Below are 18,579 nucleotides of genomic sequence, written 5' to 3' on the forward strand. Positions count from 1 at the left end.
AGTTCCCAAGAGGCGTGAATAATGTTTTTTCCTCTGTCCTTGCCTTCTTGCAGCCCAAGCATTGACACTGTGTATGTCCTGCACTCCTTCTCGACTCTCTCAAACATCTCGACGGAAACCGTGACTGGGACCATTGATCGCTACCTGATGGAGTGTGGAGCAAGTCCTGTCAGATGTGATTCCCGGTTGCGCAGACTTTCATACCAAAGTGAGAAATCTTCTTTTCTCCTGTTTAAGCACAGGTTTCGAAGTAGTTAGAAGCCCCAAATCTCAGAGTGTGTGCACAATCCGTCCAATGCAGAGCTTTGGGCTCACTTTCTATAGCCCAACATCCCAAAATGAATTTCAGTTAACAAACCTAGCAGACTGGCAAACCAGACTTATTAGAGAAATGTGCATCGCACTCCAAGTGCAGAGGAAGCAGTGAGGAAGGGAACATATTAGCCATCCACGTTTCTGTATTGTCCTCAATATTTTGTACAGGTTCTCAAAATTTCACTTTGATGTCCACAATTTCAAAATCCTTCACCAAATGGAACTAGCTCCCAAATGGTTTCTCCATTTCCTAGGTTGTTCAGATTTCCAAAATATCCCAAAATGAATGATATCCACAGCCTTACCTTCCATTATTCAGAATTCTCTAATAATCCCTGTTACCTAGAGAGGCCCCTGCCCACTCCAACATCTTCATCATTAGAAACACTTTTTAGCATAGAGCAAATTCCAAGAATTTTCCAATATAGCATCCATTGTGAGATGGAGACTATCACTAAAGAAAGAAAGTACATTTCCTGATCAGTTTACTCACTGACGGTATTGTATCAAGATCACGTAAGTTAAGACAGGAAGTGTATGCTATGTTTTCTGTACATGCCCCATCCTGGTGTTGGTATGATATGATATGGCATTGATAATGCGCCTGTACACAAGTGTTTCTCATGGAGATGCTCCTATGGAGATGCTCCTATGTAGAGTTCATGGAGATGCTCCTATAACCTATTTGATTGTGTGGTGGAAACAGGTCATTCACAAGATCCTAGTATGCCCATCCATTCACCCATCCATCAATCTCACAGCCATCATGCATGTCATGTACGTGCGACCTGTTAGCTGCTTACTTATCTTTATTTCACCATATAACTATTGATGTGTAGAATTTCCATGAATCCATCGGCCCATCCATCTCTCCGTTTGATTTCTCTGCCCTTTCACCTCTCTTCATTTCTTCTCTCCATCAATTTATCACTCAACCAATTGACCTCCCTGCTCCTTGCTATGTCTCTCCTGTCATCCTTCCATCTTCAATCTCTTCATGTCATGTTCTCTCCACTGCTTTATACTGTCAGAATGTAAATGCTTTTTTTAAGTTCCTTCCCATTTGGTGAAAAGAATGGAATTACTCTTTTTCAAAGCCACATATCTGGTGTTGTTACTAACAGAGGGAAAAGGGAGGTAAACATGAAATGAGGCTGTCTGTGTGGGGTGGGAGGGAATATACGTTTGGTTAAAATGGGTTATATTTAACTTAAAACGCTAATCGACCAGTCTCAAAACATAAAATGTCAGTCTCTACTGTTTCAATAGCTCAATGGTTTCCTTTTAAAGCTCCCCCCATCCTACACATTTTTAAGATAATCTCTCTGAATTTCCTCTGGCTTGGATCTTGTTGATGGTGTGTTATTATCACAGCTCTCATCCTTGTAACTCCTGTATACATTGCCTTGTCACCGCAATGAACTGTAAAATACAAGATGAGATATAATTTGGAGCTTCTCCTGAACTTTAAGAGACCCAACTGTGTTTGCCTTCCCCAGTTACCAAAGATGAGCTTAAGAGGGCCTTTTCACCTCCCTCTGATAGGGTCCTAATGACTCCCCTGTCCACATCCTTTCTACTCCTCTAATGGTCCTTCTACTTAGCCCCAATTCATGCACACATTCCACCTCCCACCGTGGGTTCAACAAGGTTCATATAGGGATTTCATGCCTATCCACTGCTTGGGGCCAAATGTGCCATTTCTTTCCTCCCTTATCTTGCTAGTTACCGCCACTCCAGCCTAAAGCTTTCCCCCAAACTCCTTACTGCAACCTCCTTCTGATCATTTCCACCACACACAACCTGGTGATTTCCCCCAATTACCCCATATAGGTTTACAGCCTCCACCTCTTGATGACTTCCACCAACCATCCCTGTGCTGACTTCCAACCACCTCCTGATACCTTCCACCACCCACTCCCTGTTGTCTTCCAAACTCCTCCTGATGACTTCCACTACCAACCTCCTTACGATTTTCTCTCTTTTCCTGATTTCCACCAAATTCATTGTCAGGATTCTGCCACTGTTGCATTGTACTCAGTATGCTTGCTAGAGGCCCTTACAACCATTCCAATATGGCTGCCGCATTCATGCTGTACACACTATGCACCTTGTGGGCATGATAATGCTTCCTCATTTGCGATGATCAGGAAGTAAAAGGAATCACATCCTTGCATCCCCATGTCACACCAGCCTTCACCCATGAGCGTACGCTCCTCCTGTGAGTTTTTCCTTGTGCCTCTTGCTTTGTCTCCTGGCTCCTTGTCTGCTGCTATTCTCTATACTATCTCTCCTTCCCTTCTTGATGTACCTTCAGACCAGCTCCCTCGCTACGCTACATTCCTTGCCTTCTCCATTTGCTCGTCCATTTGCCCTCCGTGCTGCTGTTCCTGTGTTCTCTGGATTGGAGTTCAAGTGCTCTTTCTCAAGACTGCAAGTGGAGGTTTTTCCTGGGTCCAGTTTTTCCTCCACATCCAGAGGGCTACCTCGCCAGGAGACTTTCATTAGCTCTGCTTGACAGGGTGGCTTCCAGGATGGTCAGGCCTTACCTCTAGCACTGTCATCGGCATAAGAAGCAAGAGGTGAGATCTGTGGGCGACAGATTGCAATGCCAACGCTCTCAGACTGCTTTGATTGATTGATTGATTGATTGATTGATATTTAATTTCTATTGCGCTCGTTTCAGAGTACGACAAGGCAAGGGAGGGGAACAGGGGAGAACAAAACAGCGATCTTACTAGGCCCAGTGACATTGAGAACGCGCAAGTGCATGGGAGAGGGGGGAGGGGAAAAGTGCATGGAAGGGGGAAGAGGTGGAAAGTGCGAAGCAGAGGAGAAACAGATAAATAACAATAAATAAATAATAAAGGCAACAAAAAGTAGTAATGCAGCCAGCAATTTGCAAGTGCTAGGTTTAAGGCAGCAGACAGGGTAGGTCTGATAAGTGCAGGAAGAAAAAGGGGGGCTGTATGGGTACAGATACAGACCCCAGTGCAAGGGGTGGCCCGGAGGCAGTGCGGGAGGGTGGCAGGATGAGCAGGTACCTGGGCCCAAAAGACAGAGGGTGGCCAGGTGCACAGTGCCAAGAGAGAACAGATCAGCAGGGGAGAGGGGGAGCAAAGGCAGAAGAAAAGAGGAAGGCCTTGAGTTGCTTCCGGAACCGGAGATGGTTCTCCTCAAGTTTTAGAGTGGCAGGGAGGCTGTTCCAGAGGGAGGCCCCAGCCGAAGACAGAGATCTACCCCCAGCTCGTTTCTTAGAAAAACGACTGACCCTGAGTGAGTTGGAGGTAGAGGAGCGAAGAGCTCGAGAGGGGAGGTATTTGCGGAGGGATAGCTGAAGGTATTTTGGACCCAGGCCCCAGAAAGCCTTGTGGACAATGCAGAGGGTTTTGAATTTAATCCTTGCATCCACTGGGAGCCAGTGGAGAGATTTCAGAGCTGGGGAGATACGATCCCTGGGCTTGAGGCCAAGGACAAGTCCCGCAGACCTGTTCTGGATTAGTTGCAGAGGGCGGAGAGTAGAGGCAGGTAGATTTAGAAAGAGGCTGTTACAATAGTCCAAGCTAGAGAGAACCAGAGCTTGAGATACCATGAGCTTCTGGGGGAAGGAGAGGAAAGGCAGAGTACCTCTGAGGAGGTGCAGTCGGAAATTTGACTTTTTAGAGACCTCAGAGATGTGGGCGGAGAAGGAAAGGGTGGAGTCAAAGATGACCCCGAGGTTCTTAGCCTCGCAGGTGGGGGTAGGAGGAGGGCCAAGGGAGGCCGGCCAGAGAGTGAGGGGAAAGGATGGTGAAGGTGTGCCGATGAGGAGGATCTCCGTCTTGCTGGCATTCATAAAAAGATCATTGGCGGCACACCAATCTTGAATGGCAGTTAGGCAATCAGAGATGAGAGAGGGAGAGGAGGTGGCAGAGGGCAGCTTGGAAATGAGTTGAGTGTCATCAGCGTAGCACTGAGAGGCTCAGAACAGGCTCAGGATTAGGAATTAGTCACTGACGTCCAGGGTTTAACAGCCGAAGTTCAAGCCTTTAAGGTGTAAAATGCTGTTTTACAACAGGCGGTTGCACAAAGAACACCCCAGAATCCTTCACCTGCATTGGGTAAAGGGAATCCTAAGAGCCTCGAACAGTTCTTGGATGCTTGTTCGATTCAGTTCTCTTTGCGCCCCAGTGCTTTTCCTACTGAGTGAAGTAAAGTGGGCTATCTAGTTACTAATATGTCTAAAGCTGCTTTAGCCTGGGCTACTCGCTTAGTCAACACCCGAGCCCCTTGATGGAACATTTTTGAGACTTTGTTAATGCCTTAAAAGGGATGTTTGGTCACCCTGAACTGACTTATATTGCTCAAGAAGCCCTCCTGGAGTGTTTCCACAAGATGTCCTGGCCTATGCCCTATGTTTAAGATTCTTGCTACCGAAGCCGCTTAGCCAGAAGAAGTCCAGTTTCGTAGAAGCCTCTCCATAGAGCTGAAAGATGAATTAGCCAGGGTACGTAGACCATCAACATTACAAGATCTGTGTTCATTGGAATTGCAAGCGGAGTACAGATTGAATGAGCGCGGGATCGAAAAGAGGACATTTCGACCTAGACCACCTATTTATTCACCACCTTTTAGTAATGCTAAAGATCGACCTGAAACTATGCAAGCTGCCATGGCCAGAGGCCCATTGACAGATGCAGAATGCCAATGCCATCAACAGACTGGCCTTTGTATGTATTAGGCCTCTTTGGAGCATTTAGTACGCAACTGTCCTATTGCACCACCACAAAGTTCAGGAAACACCAGTACCCAGTCCTAGAGGAAACGAAGGAGTGGGTTTCATTAACAGTTCCTGCCTATCCTACGGTGGCTCAAGCTAGTGCAGAGGACAATCGTCTTTTGGATCTCGTTGTTGAGATTTCTCTAACGACTGAATCCACAAGATGGGTGGGACCAGCTGTCATAGCATCAGGCATATTCTTAGATATCGACCGGGCACAAAACCATCATCTAACTGTGATACAGGAAGTAACCGTCACACCCCTGGAAGGGGTGGATGCCGTCCCTGATCCCCCCGGGACCCATCACACATCATCCTGAAACCTTACTTATGAAAGTAGCAGCCCATAGAGAACCACTCTCTTTTGATTTGATAACCATGGTACAATGTACAGTGATATTCGGCTTGCCCTGGCTTAAACACCATAGCCCTTGTAACAATTGGACGGCCAAAACCCTCTTTTTGGGCTTAGAAAGATGCATGTGTGGTTGCACCTTATCTCATGAGTCTTCTTACAGTCTTTGAAATCTGCCTATTGATATGCCTTCTCCAGCCATTTTCTCCATCTCTGTGGTTCCGTCCAAATATGCATGCTTTGCTAAGTTATTTGAAGACAATTCTGTTAGAGTTCTTCTGCCTCATTGTGGTGAGCATTGTGCCATCGATTTAGTCGCAGGATCTACTGTACCTTTCAGGCAGATGTATGCCTTAACAGAACATGAAAGGGTAACTCTTAAAGCTTACTTAGCAAAGAATCTATAGGAAAGCCTTATTCTGGACAACTCCCTGGCTATGCTAGCTTCCCTGCCTTCTCCAGCTGCTTGTCCATTTGCCCTCTGTGCTGCTTTTTCTGAGTTTGTTAGGCAGAATCACTTGCAGTACCCCTTGGGAACACTATAGGCAATTAGGACTACAAGTGTAAGCACAATTTCACCTTTGGTACAAGCCTGTACTACACAGTAAAGTTGTAGCGATGGCTGAGCAGCCAGACTTATCTCAAGAGTTTAAGTGAGCAGTAGAACAAGTTACACAAAGGACCAACCAATAGAGTGATTCAAGTGAACACTTACTCAAGGTTTATCAGTAAAAGAATATACATTTATTTACTCAATCATTTATAAAACATTACACTAGCACAAGCAGCTCAATATCACACGCTAATACACTGCAAAAATCCAACTGGTAAGTAACTAAACAAGTTTAGCTCAAAAATTAAATGTGAGCAAAATGGCACTTTAGATACTTAGAAAGGGAGGGAAAAGACAAGGCTATAAGAATAGAGAGCCCAAATACAATCATAGGCAAGGCAAAGGGCTCAAGTTAAATACAACCAACAATTCTTCTCAAAAGGCCTGTGCCAAAGTCAATGGTTCAGAGTCTTTAGTATAGGATAGCACAGTTCTGGTATGTAACGGTTAAGTCCTTGCCACAGATTTTTAAAGGATTTGGCTAGGCGAAAAGTTTGACGAATGTTTAGGGAAGGACCAGCCTTCGTAGTTGAGGAAAGTTTCACTCACTTTCTCGATGGCCGAAAAGCTTTCCGGACCGCGTTTGCACAGTACCTTTTAAGTGAAGAAAGCTGTAGCTGAGGCAGTTGTTTGTGGCAGTTAAAGCACATCTCGCTGTTCCTGAGCTTCAGTCGTGGGGACAAGAAGGAGGACATCGGGAGGTTCCTGCACTGCCCAGCAAAGAGGCCAAAAGCTGTAGCAAGACGTTGGTTTAAGGTGCGAGTGCCTTAAAGACCCCCTGGTTTCCTTCCCTCTGGCTATCCGGTTTTCGACAGCACTCTGAAGAAAATTCGACCAGACTAGAACGGTGTCCAGGCTTGCGAGTTGGTTGCTCCCACCAAACTCAAGGGAAGAAGTTAACCTTGAAGGGCTTCTCTGTTGTCGGAGTTTCAGGCAATTCGGACCTGCAGCAGGGCTTCACTGGTCGTCCAGGAGTTGCAGCAGTCCTCTTCACAGTCCTCTTCCTTCCTCTCCTCTTTGGTTCTTTCTTTCCAGTGGTCGACTCTGCTTTCCAAGTCCCAGAGACCTGCTTTTAAACAGTTTTCCCCCCATTCATTCAGCCTGGCTGTCACTCACCCAGCAGGGCGGCTGTCCTTGCCGGACAGCCAGCCAGCCAATCACACCATAGTGCATTCAGGTCTCCTAGGAGACTAAGCACAGGCAGTTTCGGGCACCTCCCTCACATGCTGCCCACCCCAGACACTCTGGCACCAGAGGAGGGCTTCAGCACAGAAGCCCGCCAAAGGGCACGAACAAAGGGACCAAACCTGGTTTGGCGCGCCGAGACAAACACAAGAAGGACTTTTCCTAAAAGAAATGGCAAAAAAAGATAACCAGAGTCTGTTTTTACAGATAGGTCTGGGGCGCCATATTGAAAAACATGGCTACCCCTGATTTTGAGCTACCGTTGTTAGTGGTCGCGAAAAATCACTGTAGTTGATCTAAACCACTGCCACCAGCCATTTAAAATAGGAAAAGGTAACATTTTACTGTTACATGAGTGTTTTGACAATGGGAAAGTTAAGCAACCCCTCCAGCACTCTATAGTAAGATAGGGTGTGCTGGGTCAGTAAATTTAAAGAGACTAGTAAAGTTAATTTAACTTTAGGTTTGTGTGGTTACATTGACATGTTCCCATGCGCCCACATTTTACCAAAAAGGATGACAAATGGCTCCCTTCTCGGTGTTCAAAGAACTCTTTTGGTTTTATTTGTACAGTTTTATAATGTTCTGGTGCCCTATGTGATTACACGTGTTTCGATGACTTGCTCATCTTTTTCAAATCAGGGCTATTCTCATTCAATGTTTGAAAAAATATAATTTGCAAAAAACAAACATAATGATATTCCCATTTATCATCGCATGAGAACCATTTGTGTAAGAACACTCAAAAAAAGAAATTTTCATAAATAAAAATATAAATATATAAAAATGGCAATTTTTAAAGGGGGTGAAGGGTAGGAGTGTTGCGGGTAGTAGAGAGACAATTATGAGAGAGAAAAAGAAAATAATAAAATGAAATACAATAATAACACAAAGTTAGATCTTTTGATTTGATATTGACTTTCTCAAGATAAACAAACAGTAGTCATGGAATAACTCATGAAAAACAGGGTTTGTGTGGTGTCAGGTTACCTAATGGTGCTGGTTTGAAAAATATATATTCTCTTTAGGTCTTTGGGTTGATTTCATGGGTTAAATCCCTGAATCTTCTACAAAGTCAAAAGGAAGTGATTTAGGATGAATTGTTTGTCATCTTTTTGATGACGCCAGGTTTTACACCCATGAACTTTACATCAGGTGTTGTCATTAATAAGTTGCGTGGGTTAACAAAAGACTGTGCTTTGCTAACTCTTGCTTACTTACGCCTCTAGCTTTAATAACAGAGAGAAAGAATAGCGAAGCGCTTGCTTTCCTATCTATCCTCTCAATGGCCTCAATAACAGCGAAAATAGAGAAAGGGAAAATTGTGTGCTTTTAAATCGTTCGTGGTTTCATTACACATAATCTACGTGCTTTTCTATCTTTTGAGGATTAATTTTTACAAAAGTGAAACAGATCACCACGTGATTCCGCGTGGGAAAGATGCGACAAACCCCCTATTCGATAGCCCCTCATGCACGCTTACCTTGACTGTTAAGTCTCATGCAGAAATGTCCTCCTCCACTCGGCGTCTCTGCCGAGCTACTTCTAACAACAGAACTGTTGCCTAGCAACTGGGTTCTACTTCGAATCCTGTTGCGACGGCCATGTTTGGTTGGGAAATGTTTATTTTTACCACATTTCACCTTAGATTTCGTTGTAATGCTGATCCTTAGAATAGGTTTTATGTTCGAAATTGAATAATACGATGTGTATTATTTTGTTTTTATTTTTATTCATAATTCAAGCTAAAGAACTACCGTACAGTTTTGAATCATTGTTGATTTATTATTCCTAAAGTATCGTAAATATTCGCAATGTCATTGCTAGTGTATTGGGTTATTAATGTCTTGAGATAACAGCTTTAAAAAGTTACAAGTGCCGAAGCGCACCTCATATAACCTGTGGTCCTACTTCAATTTCTATTGTGGCTGCCATGTTTTGGGCAGATATGGGGTTTGTGTTGAAAGTCAGCCCAGTGTGTCAATGTACAAGCACTTCCCGTACTACGTGTGGTTCTCACCTGATACCATACATCCCTTTCTATACCAAGTTTGGATTTTAACAATTCTGTACTGTTATTTGCGAGCAAACAAATTCATCCAAATTATTACATGTAGCCTTCCCCTTTGTGAGCATCATTCATTCTAAATTCTCAAAGAGAAACAATTTCACATTATTATTTACGTAACTCATTCTAAGGCCCAAAAAAGAGAGGGGCGCCTTATCATTTTCACAATTGCACATTGTTGTTTACGTAGCTAATGTAAGAAAAACCCCTTAGTTGACAAAAAGGAAGCCATCTCATTATCAGAGTTAAAGCCTTTCTCCACAGCTCGGAATTTGCAAATTAGTTTTGCTTCTAGTTGCCTAAGTTTTAGTTCCTGGTCTCCACCTCTTGGGCCTGAAGTCACTTTTTTAAGACCTACAAATCTCAGCGATTTTTTATCATCCATCTGATGCTTCTTCTGCCAATGCTGGGCTAATGGTAGGTTCATTGTTTGACTTCCAGTGGTTGATAGATGTTCCTGTATTCTTATTCTGAGTTCCCTAATAGTGCTGCCAATGTATATTTCCCCACAATGACAAATGATAGCATATACCACATACTTCGTCTTACAGTTTATGTAATCTTCAATTTTTTGCGTAATTCCATATTTGTCTTTAAAGATTGTTGAGTTGTCTAACGCATACTTGCACATTGTGCAGGTACCACATTTACGAAAACCTTTCGGTAGTGTTGGAAGCCATGTAGTTGTGTTGTCATTTTTCACCTCTGGAAGAAAGGATGGACTTAAAAAGTTCTTAATTATTCTTGCACGTTTATAAATCATAGTTGGGTTGTCATCAATATATTTCTTCACATTGGGGTCCAATTGGAGTAAATGCCAATTTTTCTTTAGAACTGCATTGTCAGCACAATAGGTGGTAATGAAGCTCATTTTCTCTTCTTTAGCTGGTTTTTTGTTAATGGTTAAAGTGCTTTCTCTATCGAGTTTCATCACTTTCTCCTGTGCTTTCGCTATCATTTTCTTGCCATATCCTCTCGCTTTGAATCTCCCTGTGAGTAATTTGCATTCGTCTTTCAAAGTTGAGTGTTCAGTGCAGTTTCTACGGGCTCTGATAAATTCTCCCTTTGGTATGTTTCTGATTCCATAGTTATAATGGCAGCTGGTTGTAATGCTCACCTGATATCCACGGGGATGCCACTCAGCCGGTCCGGACTTCCGACAACTTCGAACCCTTCCCTGGACTTGCTCAGCCAAGCACTGGGCCTGAAACACAGTATTATCAGAGGTCAATTCCCTATTGGTCTTGCTTGTCTGGCCCCCCTTTTCTTCCCTAGGTCTCAACCTTCCGCCGGACCTCTCCTTACCTTGTTTTTTGATGTGGGGAACTCTCCGTCCTGCCTTCGATGCAGGGGTGTGTTGGGTGATGCGGGCTGGAGGGTGCCTAGTTGCTTCACTGGCACGGGCCCGGCGGATGGGGCTTGCTGCGGCTTCAGCCTGACTGGTAATTGGTATGAGTCTTACAAAAGTTCTGATGGCTGTAGTTCCTTTAATATTGTGTCTTTCTTTCCTTAGCTGATGAAGGTGTTGAGGATGGTGATGCGCTGCTGAAGTAAGCAGGAATGTGGAGCCTGATGCTTATTGGCTTCCTTAGGACTAAGCAATGTTCGTCTTTTCCGTGTCCTTTTAGGTGCCGCAGTAACCCAGCATGGAAGCGAGCTGAGGAGATGAGCTGCGGTGAGAAAGCGCGATGTGCGGCGCCACTTAAATGTTTTGCGCTAACCTGATGTGTCTTTTCCCCTTTTTCAGATCAGCGGGATGCTCCAGAGCAGAAGTTGTCCGATCGACGGGAGTTCAGATAAGGATTAAACTCTATTTGCAAATTTGAGAGAGCTAAGTATTGCAGAATGCTTACTAACGTCTTTTCTTCTATTCTTCTCCCCTTTGGTTCGGCGGCGGCTGCGTGCCGAGATGGAGATGACTCTGCCGTAGGAATCCGCAAGACTGGGAAGAGCTGGACATAATTTGGATGCTCTTCGGGGTGAGTATTGGCAACAAAGTTCTTATTCTTGCATGTGCGCTGGCGATGAAGAAAGAAGTGGGCCTCTTCAGGAGATCCGAGCATGGTGAGTGTCACACTGCAGGTGCACAGAAATGCAAAGCATGTTTCTCAGGCCTGGTGTGGTTTAAATAGTCTGTAGGTATCCCAGCTATCCCTGGGCTGAGCCACACCCGAAAGACTAGACTGCTCATCCAGTTCAAGGAACTGAATTACATGGGGGCATCCATTGCCCCATAATACATTGTAAGTCCAATACTAAGTGGATCTCAGGACTGTGTGTGAGCTTGGTGCCAAAGGCACCATGTCTGAGTCCAAGTAGGTGTCTGGGGAGATGGAGAGGCCCTTAGGGGCCGACTAGGTGGCCGTGACCTGGCACCAGCCTGATATGCCGGGGGGCTGGGGGCAGGAATCGTGACAGTACTCCCCCCCCAAGGCCCCTCTCAAGGTGGCTTTCCCCTCAGGTCCTGGCTTGTTTGGGTGGTTTTGGTGGAACCTCCTAAGCAGACGAGGTGCGTGGATGTATTCACAGGCTTCCCATGTTCTGTCCTGGGGACCGTACCCTTTCCAGTCCACTAGATAGTATAGTTTGGATCTGACATACTTGGAATCCAGGATGTCCTTGATCTCGAATTCTGGCTCTCCTGCGATCTCTATTGGCTTCGGTGCTGGTGTCACACGGGTCCCAGGTTGAACAGGCTTTAAGAGAGACATGTGGAACACAGGATGAATTAGCAAATTAGCTGGTAAGGCTAGTTTGACAGCTACTGGATTTATCACGGAGGTGATAGTGTATGGGCCTAGGTATCTTGGACGGAAGGTTCGGGTCCCTTTAATGGGTACATGCCTGGATGCCTGACAGACTTTCTCCCCCACTTGGTCATTAGGGGCTTTGATTCGGTGTTGGTCTGGAAATTTCTTCTGACGATCCTTAGCTCGGAGTAGGTGTTCTGCTGCCTTTTTGAAGATTTGTGAAATGGTTGCATATAAGGTTTTAATTGCTGGCATTTCTAAGATCGTAGGGGTGTCCAACTCGGAAATGTGTGGGTGTTGACCATATATGGTATAGAAGGGTGTTTGCCCAGTACTGGTGTGTAGGGAGTTATAGGCATATTCAGCAATCCATAATATATCTGACCAGCTCTCCTCAGCTTGATGGAGCATACAGTGTAGATAATGTTCGAGCGTCTGATTCGTTCGCTCAGTTTGTCCATCTGTTTGGGGATGGTGACTGGTGGATAGTCGGAAGTCAATGTGAGCCAAAGAGCAGCACTTCCTCCAGAAATTGGACACGAACTGAGTACCACGATCCGAAACCAGTACCGAGGGGAAACCATGGAGCCGTACGATGCATTCCAGAAATACTTTTGCTAGAGTGGAAGCATTTGGGAGCCCCTTTAGAAGGATGAAGTGTACCATTTCTGAAAATAGGTCCACAACTACTAGAATGGTGTTGAATCCCTGACTGGATGGTAGGTCAGTAATAAAGTTGAGGGATAACGTGTGCCAGGGTGCTGGTGGGATATCCAACGGTTGCAAGAGTCCTGCCGGTTTCTGTTTGGGTGATTTGTTTTGAGCGCATACTCCACAAGATCGGATAAATTGAACAATGTCTTTACGCCACGTGGGCCACCAATAATTCCATTTTACTTTGGCTAAAGTTTTTGCGATCCCCGGGTGGCCTTCGATTAAGGAATCATAATAGCTGGACATGACTTGTTCTCGTAGTTCCTGATTTGGTAAGAACAAGCGGTTTCTGGAGTAGGGCAACTGGTCCCTTATCGTGTAATGTTCCCCTTGTTTGCACCACTCTTGTGATTGCTTAGGACTCATCAAGTTTTGGATTTTTTCGTGCAGTTCTTTCTGAGTGATGGTTGCTGTAATTCCCAGGAGTTTATCACATGGGATAATAGGTATCGGGTCCAGTAGTTTTTAGTCCTGTTCTTCAATACCCATACGGGAAAGGGCATCGGCCTTCCCGTTTTTGACTCCAGGTCGAAATGTAATCACGTAGTCATATTCAGCGAAGAATAGGGCCCAACGTAACTGTCGTGAAGATAGCGCTTTAGCAGTTATTAAATACTGGAGATTTCAGTCATCTGCTATGACAATGATGGTGTGTCTTGCGCCCTGAAGGTAATGGCGCCAGGCCTTAACGGCAGACTTGATGGCTAGGAGCTCTTTATCTGTGATGGCGTAATTGAGCTCGGGGGGTGTAAATGTACGTGACCAGAAGGCAACTGGGTGTAACTGACCCGTTTCAGGATCCTTTTGCGAGAGGACGGCTCCCATGGCCATGTTTGATGCGTCCGTTTCCACCACGTATGGGAGTTCTGGGCGAGGATGGCGTAGAATTGGGGGCGCAGTGAATCGAGCCTTAAGTTCCTGGAAAACTCTTTCTGCTTCCTTTGTCCATTGACATTTTTTATTGCTCTCTTTTAGTAACGATGTGATGGGATGTACTATCCGTGAGAAATCCGGGATGAACCGGTGGTAAAAGTTTGTGAAACCTAACATGATCTGTCCTCCCTTGAATGAGTTTGGTGATGGCCAGTTTAGGATTGCATCTACCTTGTGTACATCCATACGGATACCCTTCGGACTAAGAATGAAACCAAGGAACTCCACCTCGGAAACATGGAATGAACACTTTTCAAGCTTGGCAAAGAGCTGATGCTGGCAGAGTTTTGCCAGTACGGATCGAACGTGTTTGACGTGGTCTTGTTTTGATGCAGAGTACACTAGGATGTCGTCAATGTGTGTAGCACAGACATCAATTAATTCCCTTAAAACATTGTTCATGAAATATTGAAATGTAGCTGGTGCGTTGCAAAGGCCAAAGGGCATTACTTGATATTTGTACAGGCCATACTTGGTACGAAAGGCGGTTTTCCATTTGTCACCCTTTTTAACTCGGACAAGGTGATATGCTCCTCTTAGATCTAGTTTTGTGTAGATTTGGGCGTCTTTGACTTGGTCAAGCAGTTCAGTAATCAATGGCAGGGGGTAATGGTTTTTGACGGTAATCTGGTTCAATGCGCGATAGTCGATGCATGTTCTTAGGTCCCCTTCCTTTTTCGGTACGAAGAACAGAGGACTGGCCGCCGGGGACTTCGAGGGACGGATGAACCCGTTTGCCAGGTATTGGTCCAGATAGGACTTCAGGTGCTGGTTTTCTAGTTCTGTGAGTGCGTAGATTCGTCCACAAGAGATCTGGGCGCCGAGTATCAGGTCAATCTGGCAATCGTATGGTCTCTGTGGAGGTAAGGTATTAGCTTGTTCCTTCTGAAACACGTCTTGAAAATCCTGGTACTCTCTTGGTAGAGTCCCGGCTGCCACTGTTTCCAGTGTAGAGGTTCTGGCGTCGATTGATTGTCTCTCTTGACGATAACACGTTTGAGCACAGCTCTCGGAGAAGGCCAGCTTCTTTGCTCGGCAATCTATTCGAGGATTATGAGCTACCAACCAGGGCATCCCTAAAATCAGTCGAAACTGAGGTGCCTTGTTGAGATCGAAAGCGATAGATTCTTGATGCCCATCCTGGCACAGAAGGGTTAATGTTGCAGTGTTATGCTCACCTGGTATCCACAGGGACGCCACCCACCTAGGTTACTCGCTGGTATGCTTCTCAACTTTGCCCTGATGTGTTCTGCGGGGAAGGTTCTGCCTTGTGGTAGAATTGGGCGTGCTCTCCGTCCTGCCTTCTTTGCAGCGGCGCATTGTCTTTCATAGGCGAGTGCGGTCCAGTTACTTCACTGACGCCGGCCCGTTTGATATTGTTCAGGTAGATCTTATTGCTATTCTTTAGTTTTGTTGCTATCCTGCATGCCTTTCTTTGTTTAAAATGTCTCTTTTTTCTCCCTTAGGTATGCGGAGCTTCAGCGCGGCGAACTGGATTGGTTGAGCCACGCTGGTAAATGATGAGGCATTAAGAGCGCTATGATGCGGTAAGTATGCGCTATGCGCAGCCCTGTGAAGTCTTGCCTTTGCTAACCTGTGTTTTCCTTCCTTGTAGGTCGCAGTGTTCTTCAGCGTGAGTGGAATGTTGGGAGTGGTGCCAGCCGAGAGGCGACCAGCGAGGTAAGCCTTTTGAGCAGTTCGTAATTTGTAAATGTCTCTACAGCTTTCTTTAATGTTGCCTCTATCTTCCTCTTTCAGGTTGTTCTGTCCGGGAGGCGTGCAGATTCGAGGAAGCTGTTCTCAGTAGCTGCGAGTGTTTAAAGATGAAGACTGCAGGTAAGATGCTGCTGCTAATGATGTTCCTTTCGTCTCCTTGCAGGTTCTGCTTCTCCGAGGTTCAAGGGAATAGCTGGACACGGTGAGCATCACGTTGCAAGCTGCAAAGTAACACAAAGCATGTTCTGCAGTCAGGGTGTGGTTTATATAGCCCAGGTAAAGTAGTACCAGGGAAAGTAGTTCCAGGCCTGCCACACCCAAAACACTAGACCGCATAGCGTGCTTCTTAGGAACCAAGCTATGTGGATGCCTCCATGTTGGCTAACAATACGATAAAGTAGTTCCCAAGCACATTGTTGTTCATGGTGTCTGAGCCTGGCGCCATAGGTGCCAGGAATGGCCCCATGAGGGCTTTGAAGAGGATGCCAGGCTCTAGAGGCCCGAGTCCTGACTCCACCTGGCTAATGGGTTTGCCAGAGGAGGTTTTGGGCGAGGCTCGTAACAGCACTCCCCCCTAAGGCCCCTCCCATGGTGTTCCTTCTGTCTGGCCCAGGTTTGGTTGGGAAGTTCCGATGGAATTTCCTGATTAGACGTGGTGCGTGGATATTCTCACTGGGCTCCCAGGATCTATCTTGTGGTCCAAATCCTTTCCAATCGACAAGATAATATAGCTTGGTCCTAAAGAGTCCAAGATGTCTTTGACTTCGAATTCTGGTTCTCCATCAACAAGTATGGGCTTAGGTGGTGTCCTAATCCGTCTGCCGGGTTGCATTGGTTTTAGGAGGGACACATGGAATACCAGGCGAATGTGTAGATTAGGTGGTAAATCCAGTTTCACGGCTGCTGGGTTGATAATTGCCTTAATGGTATAGGGTCCTAAGAATCTGGGATGAAAGGCCCGGGTTCCCTTGATGGGTACGAATTTAGCAGCTAACTAAACTTTGTCTCCTACTTGATAATCAGTGGCCTTTTTCCAGTGTTGGTAGATTAATCTCTTTTCTTTTTCTTTGGCATGAATAAGGTGTTCCTTTACCCTTTTGAAAGCCTGAGTAATGGTTGTGTGTAGAGTCTTTACCACTGGCATTTCCAAGCTGGCTGGAAGGTCTAGTTGAGAGGTACGTGGATGTCTGCCATGAAGGGTATAGAAGGGCGTTTGTCCCGTGCTTGAATGCAAAGAATTGTTATATGCATATTCGGCTATACATAGTAGGTCTTTCCAATTCCTTTGTTCGTGGTGCAGCATGCACCGTAAATATTGCTCGAGTGTCTGATTGGTTCTCTTGGTTTGGCCGTCCGTTTGGGGATGGTGACTGGTAGATAGCCGAACGTCGATCGGCGCCATTGCACAGCATTTTGTCCAGAAGTTTGAAACAAACTGGCTGCCTTGATCAGAGACCAGAAACGAAGGGAAGCCATGTAGCTTTACCAGCCCTCCAGGAACACTTTTGCTAAAGTGGCTGCGTATGGGAGGCCTTTGAGAGGAATAAAATGGTCCATCTTCGAGAATAAGTACACAACTACATGGATGGTGTTGAACCCTTGGCTTGGAGGTAGATCAGTGATGAAGTCAAGGGAAAGAGTGTGCCACGGAAATGGAGAAATGTCCAATGGTTGTAGGAGACCAGTTGGTTTTTGTTTCTGTGATTTATTTTGTATGCAGACACCGCAGGACTGAATATACTGAATGATGTCCTTATGCCAGGTAGGCTACCAAAAGTTCTCTTTCACCTTAGCTAGGGTTTTGGCGATCCCAGGATGCCCTTTGATCAGTGAATCGTGATAGTTTGAACTAATATGCTGTTGTAATTCCTTCTTGGGTACATATAGATGATCCCTAAAAAAGGGTAGGTGGTCCTTGATGGTATATTGTTCTCCTTGAGTTTGCCATGGGAGGTAGGCATCAGGATTCATTGTCCATTGGATTTCTTTTCGTAATTCTGCTTGTGTTAAGGCTGTCGTGATACCCAAGAGTTTGTCTTCAGGTATAATAGGTACTGGGTCTGGAGTTGTATATACTATTTCATCTATGCCCTTGCGAGATAAGGCATCCGCCTTTCCATTTCTGACTCCTGGTCGAAATGTGATTACATAATCATATTCGGCGAAGAAAATGGCCAACCGTAATTGGCGCGAGGACTGGGCCTTGGCTGTTTTGAGATATTGCAGGTTTCAGTGGTCTGTGATGTCTGTAATGGTGTGTCTGGCCCCCAGAAGGTAGTGCCTCCAGGCTTTAAAGGTGGATTTGATAGCCAGGAGTTCCTTGCCCGTGATGGCATAATTCATCTCTGGAGGTGAGAACTTTTTCGACCAGAAGGCCACAGGATGTAGCTGGCCGGTTTCCGGGTCTCTCTGTGAAAGGACAGCCCCCATTGCGAGACTGGACGCATCAGTTTCAATGACATAAGGGAGGTCTGGACACGGATGTCGCAGGATTGGAGCAGAGGTAAACCTTGGTTTAAGTTCCTGAAAGGCTTCTTCTGCTTCTTCGATCCAAGCAAACTTTTTATTGTTTTTTCGTAATAGTACTGTGATTGGTTGCACAACCTGAGAGAAGTCTGGGATGAACCGGCGGTAGAAGTTCGCAAAGCCCAGCATGCTTTGTACCCCTTTCAGAGACGTCCGTGAAGGCCATTTTAGAATGGCATCTACCTGGTGCACGTCCATTCTGATGCCTCCTGGAGTAAGGATAAAACCAAGAAATTCTACTTCAGTGACATGAAAAAAGCATTTTTCAAGCTTTGCAAACAAGCGATGTTGACGGAGCTTGGTGAGGACTGAACGAACGTGCCTGACATGATCTTGTTCCGAGGCTGAGTATACTAAGATGTCGTCTATGTACACTAAGGCGCAAACATCAATTAACTCCCTTAAAACGTCATTCATGAAATATTGGAATGCCGCAGGAGCGTTGCATAACCCGAAGGGCATGACGTGATATTCAAACAAACCGTACTTAGTACGGAAGGCGGTTTTCCATTAATCTCCTTTTCTGACTAGGACCAGGTGGTACGCTCCTCGAAGGTCCAATTTGGTATAAATCTGGGCATCTTTAACTTGGTCTAGCATCTCAGGGATAAGTTGCAAGGGGTAGTGGTTCTTCACAGTGATCTG

At 45.5% G+C, this 18,579-nt stretch overlaps 1 protein-coding gene across 1 annotated transcript in view; it reads left to right on the forward strand.

The window, feature by feature from the left end:
- The window catches only part of LOC138566067 (protein HEG-like), a 375,817-nt gene that overhangs the window by 152,196 nt on the left and 205,042 nt on the right, over positions 1-18,579 (forward strand). The window contains exon 5 of the mRNA XM_069643099.1: positions 54-208. Within this exon, the coding sequence (XP_069499200.1) occupies positions 54-208 (155 nt within the window). The remainder of the gene's footprint in view (positions 1-53; positions 209-18,579) is intronic.

Source organism: Ambystoma mexicanum, chromosome 2p (genome assembly GCF_040938575.1).
Source record: "Ambystoma mexicanum isolate Mex_15411 chromosome 2p, UKY_AmexF1_1, whole genome shotgun sequence".
NCBI lineage: Eukaryota > Metazoa > Chordata > Amphibia > Caudata > Ambystomatidae > Ambystoma > Ambystoma mexicanum.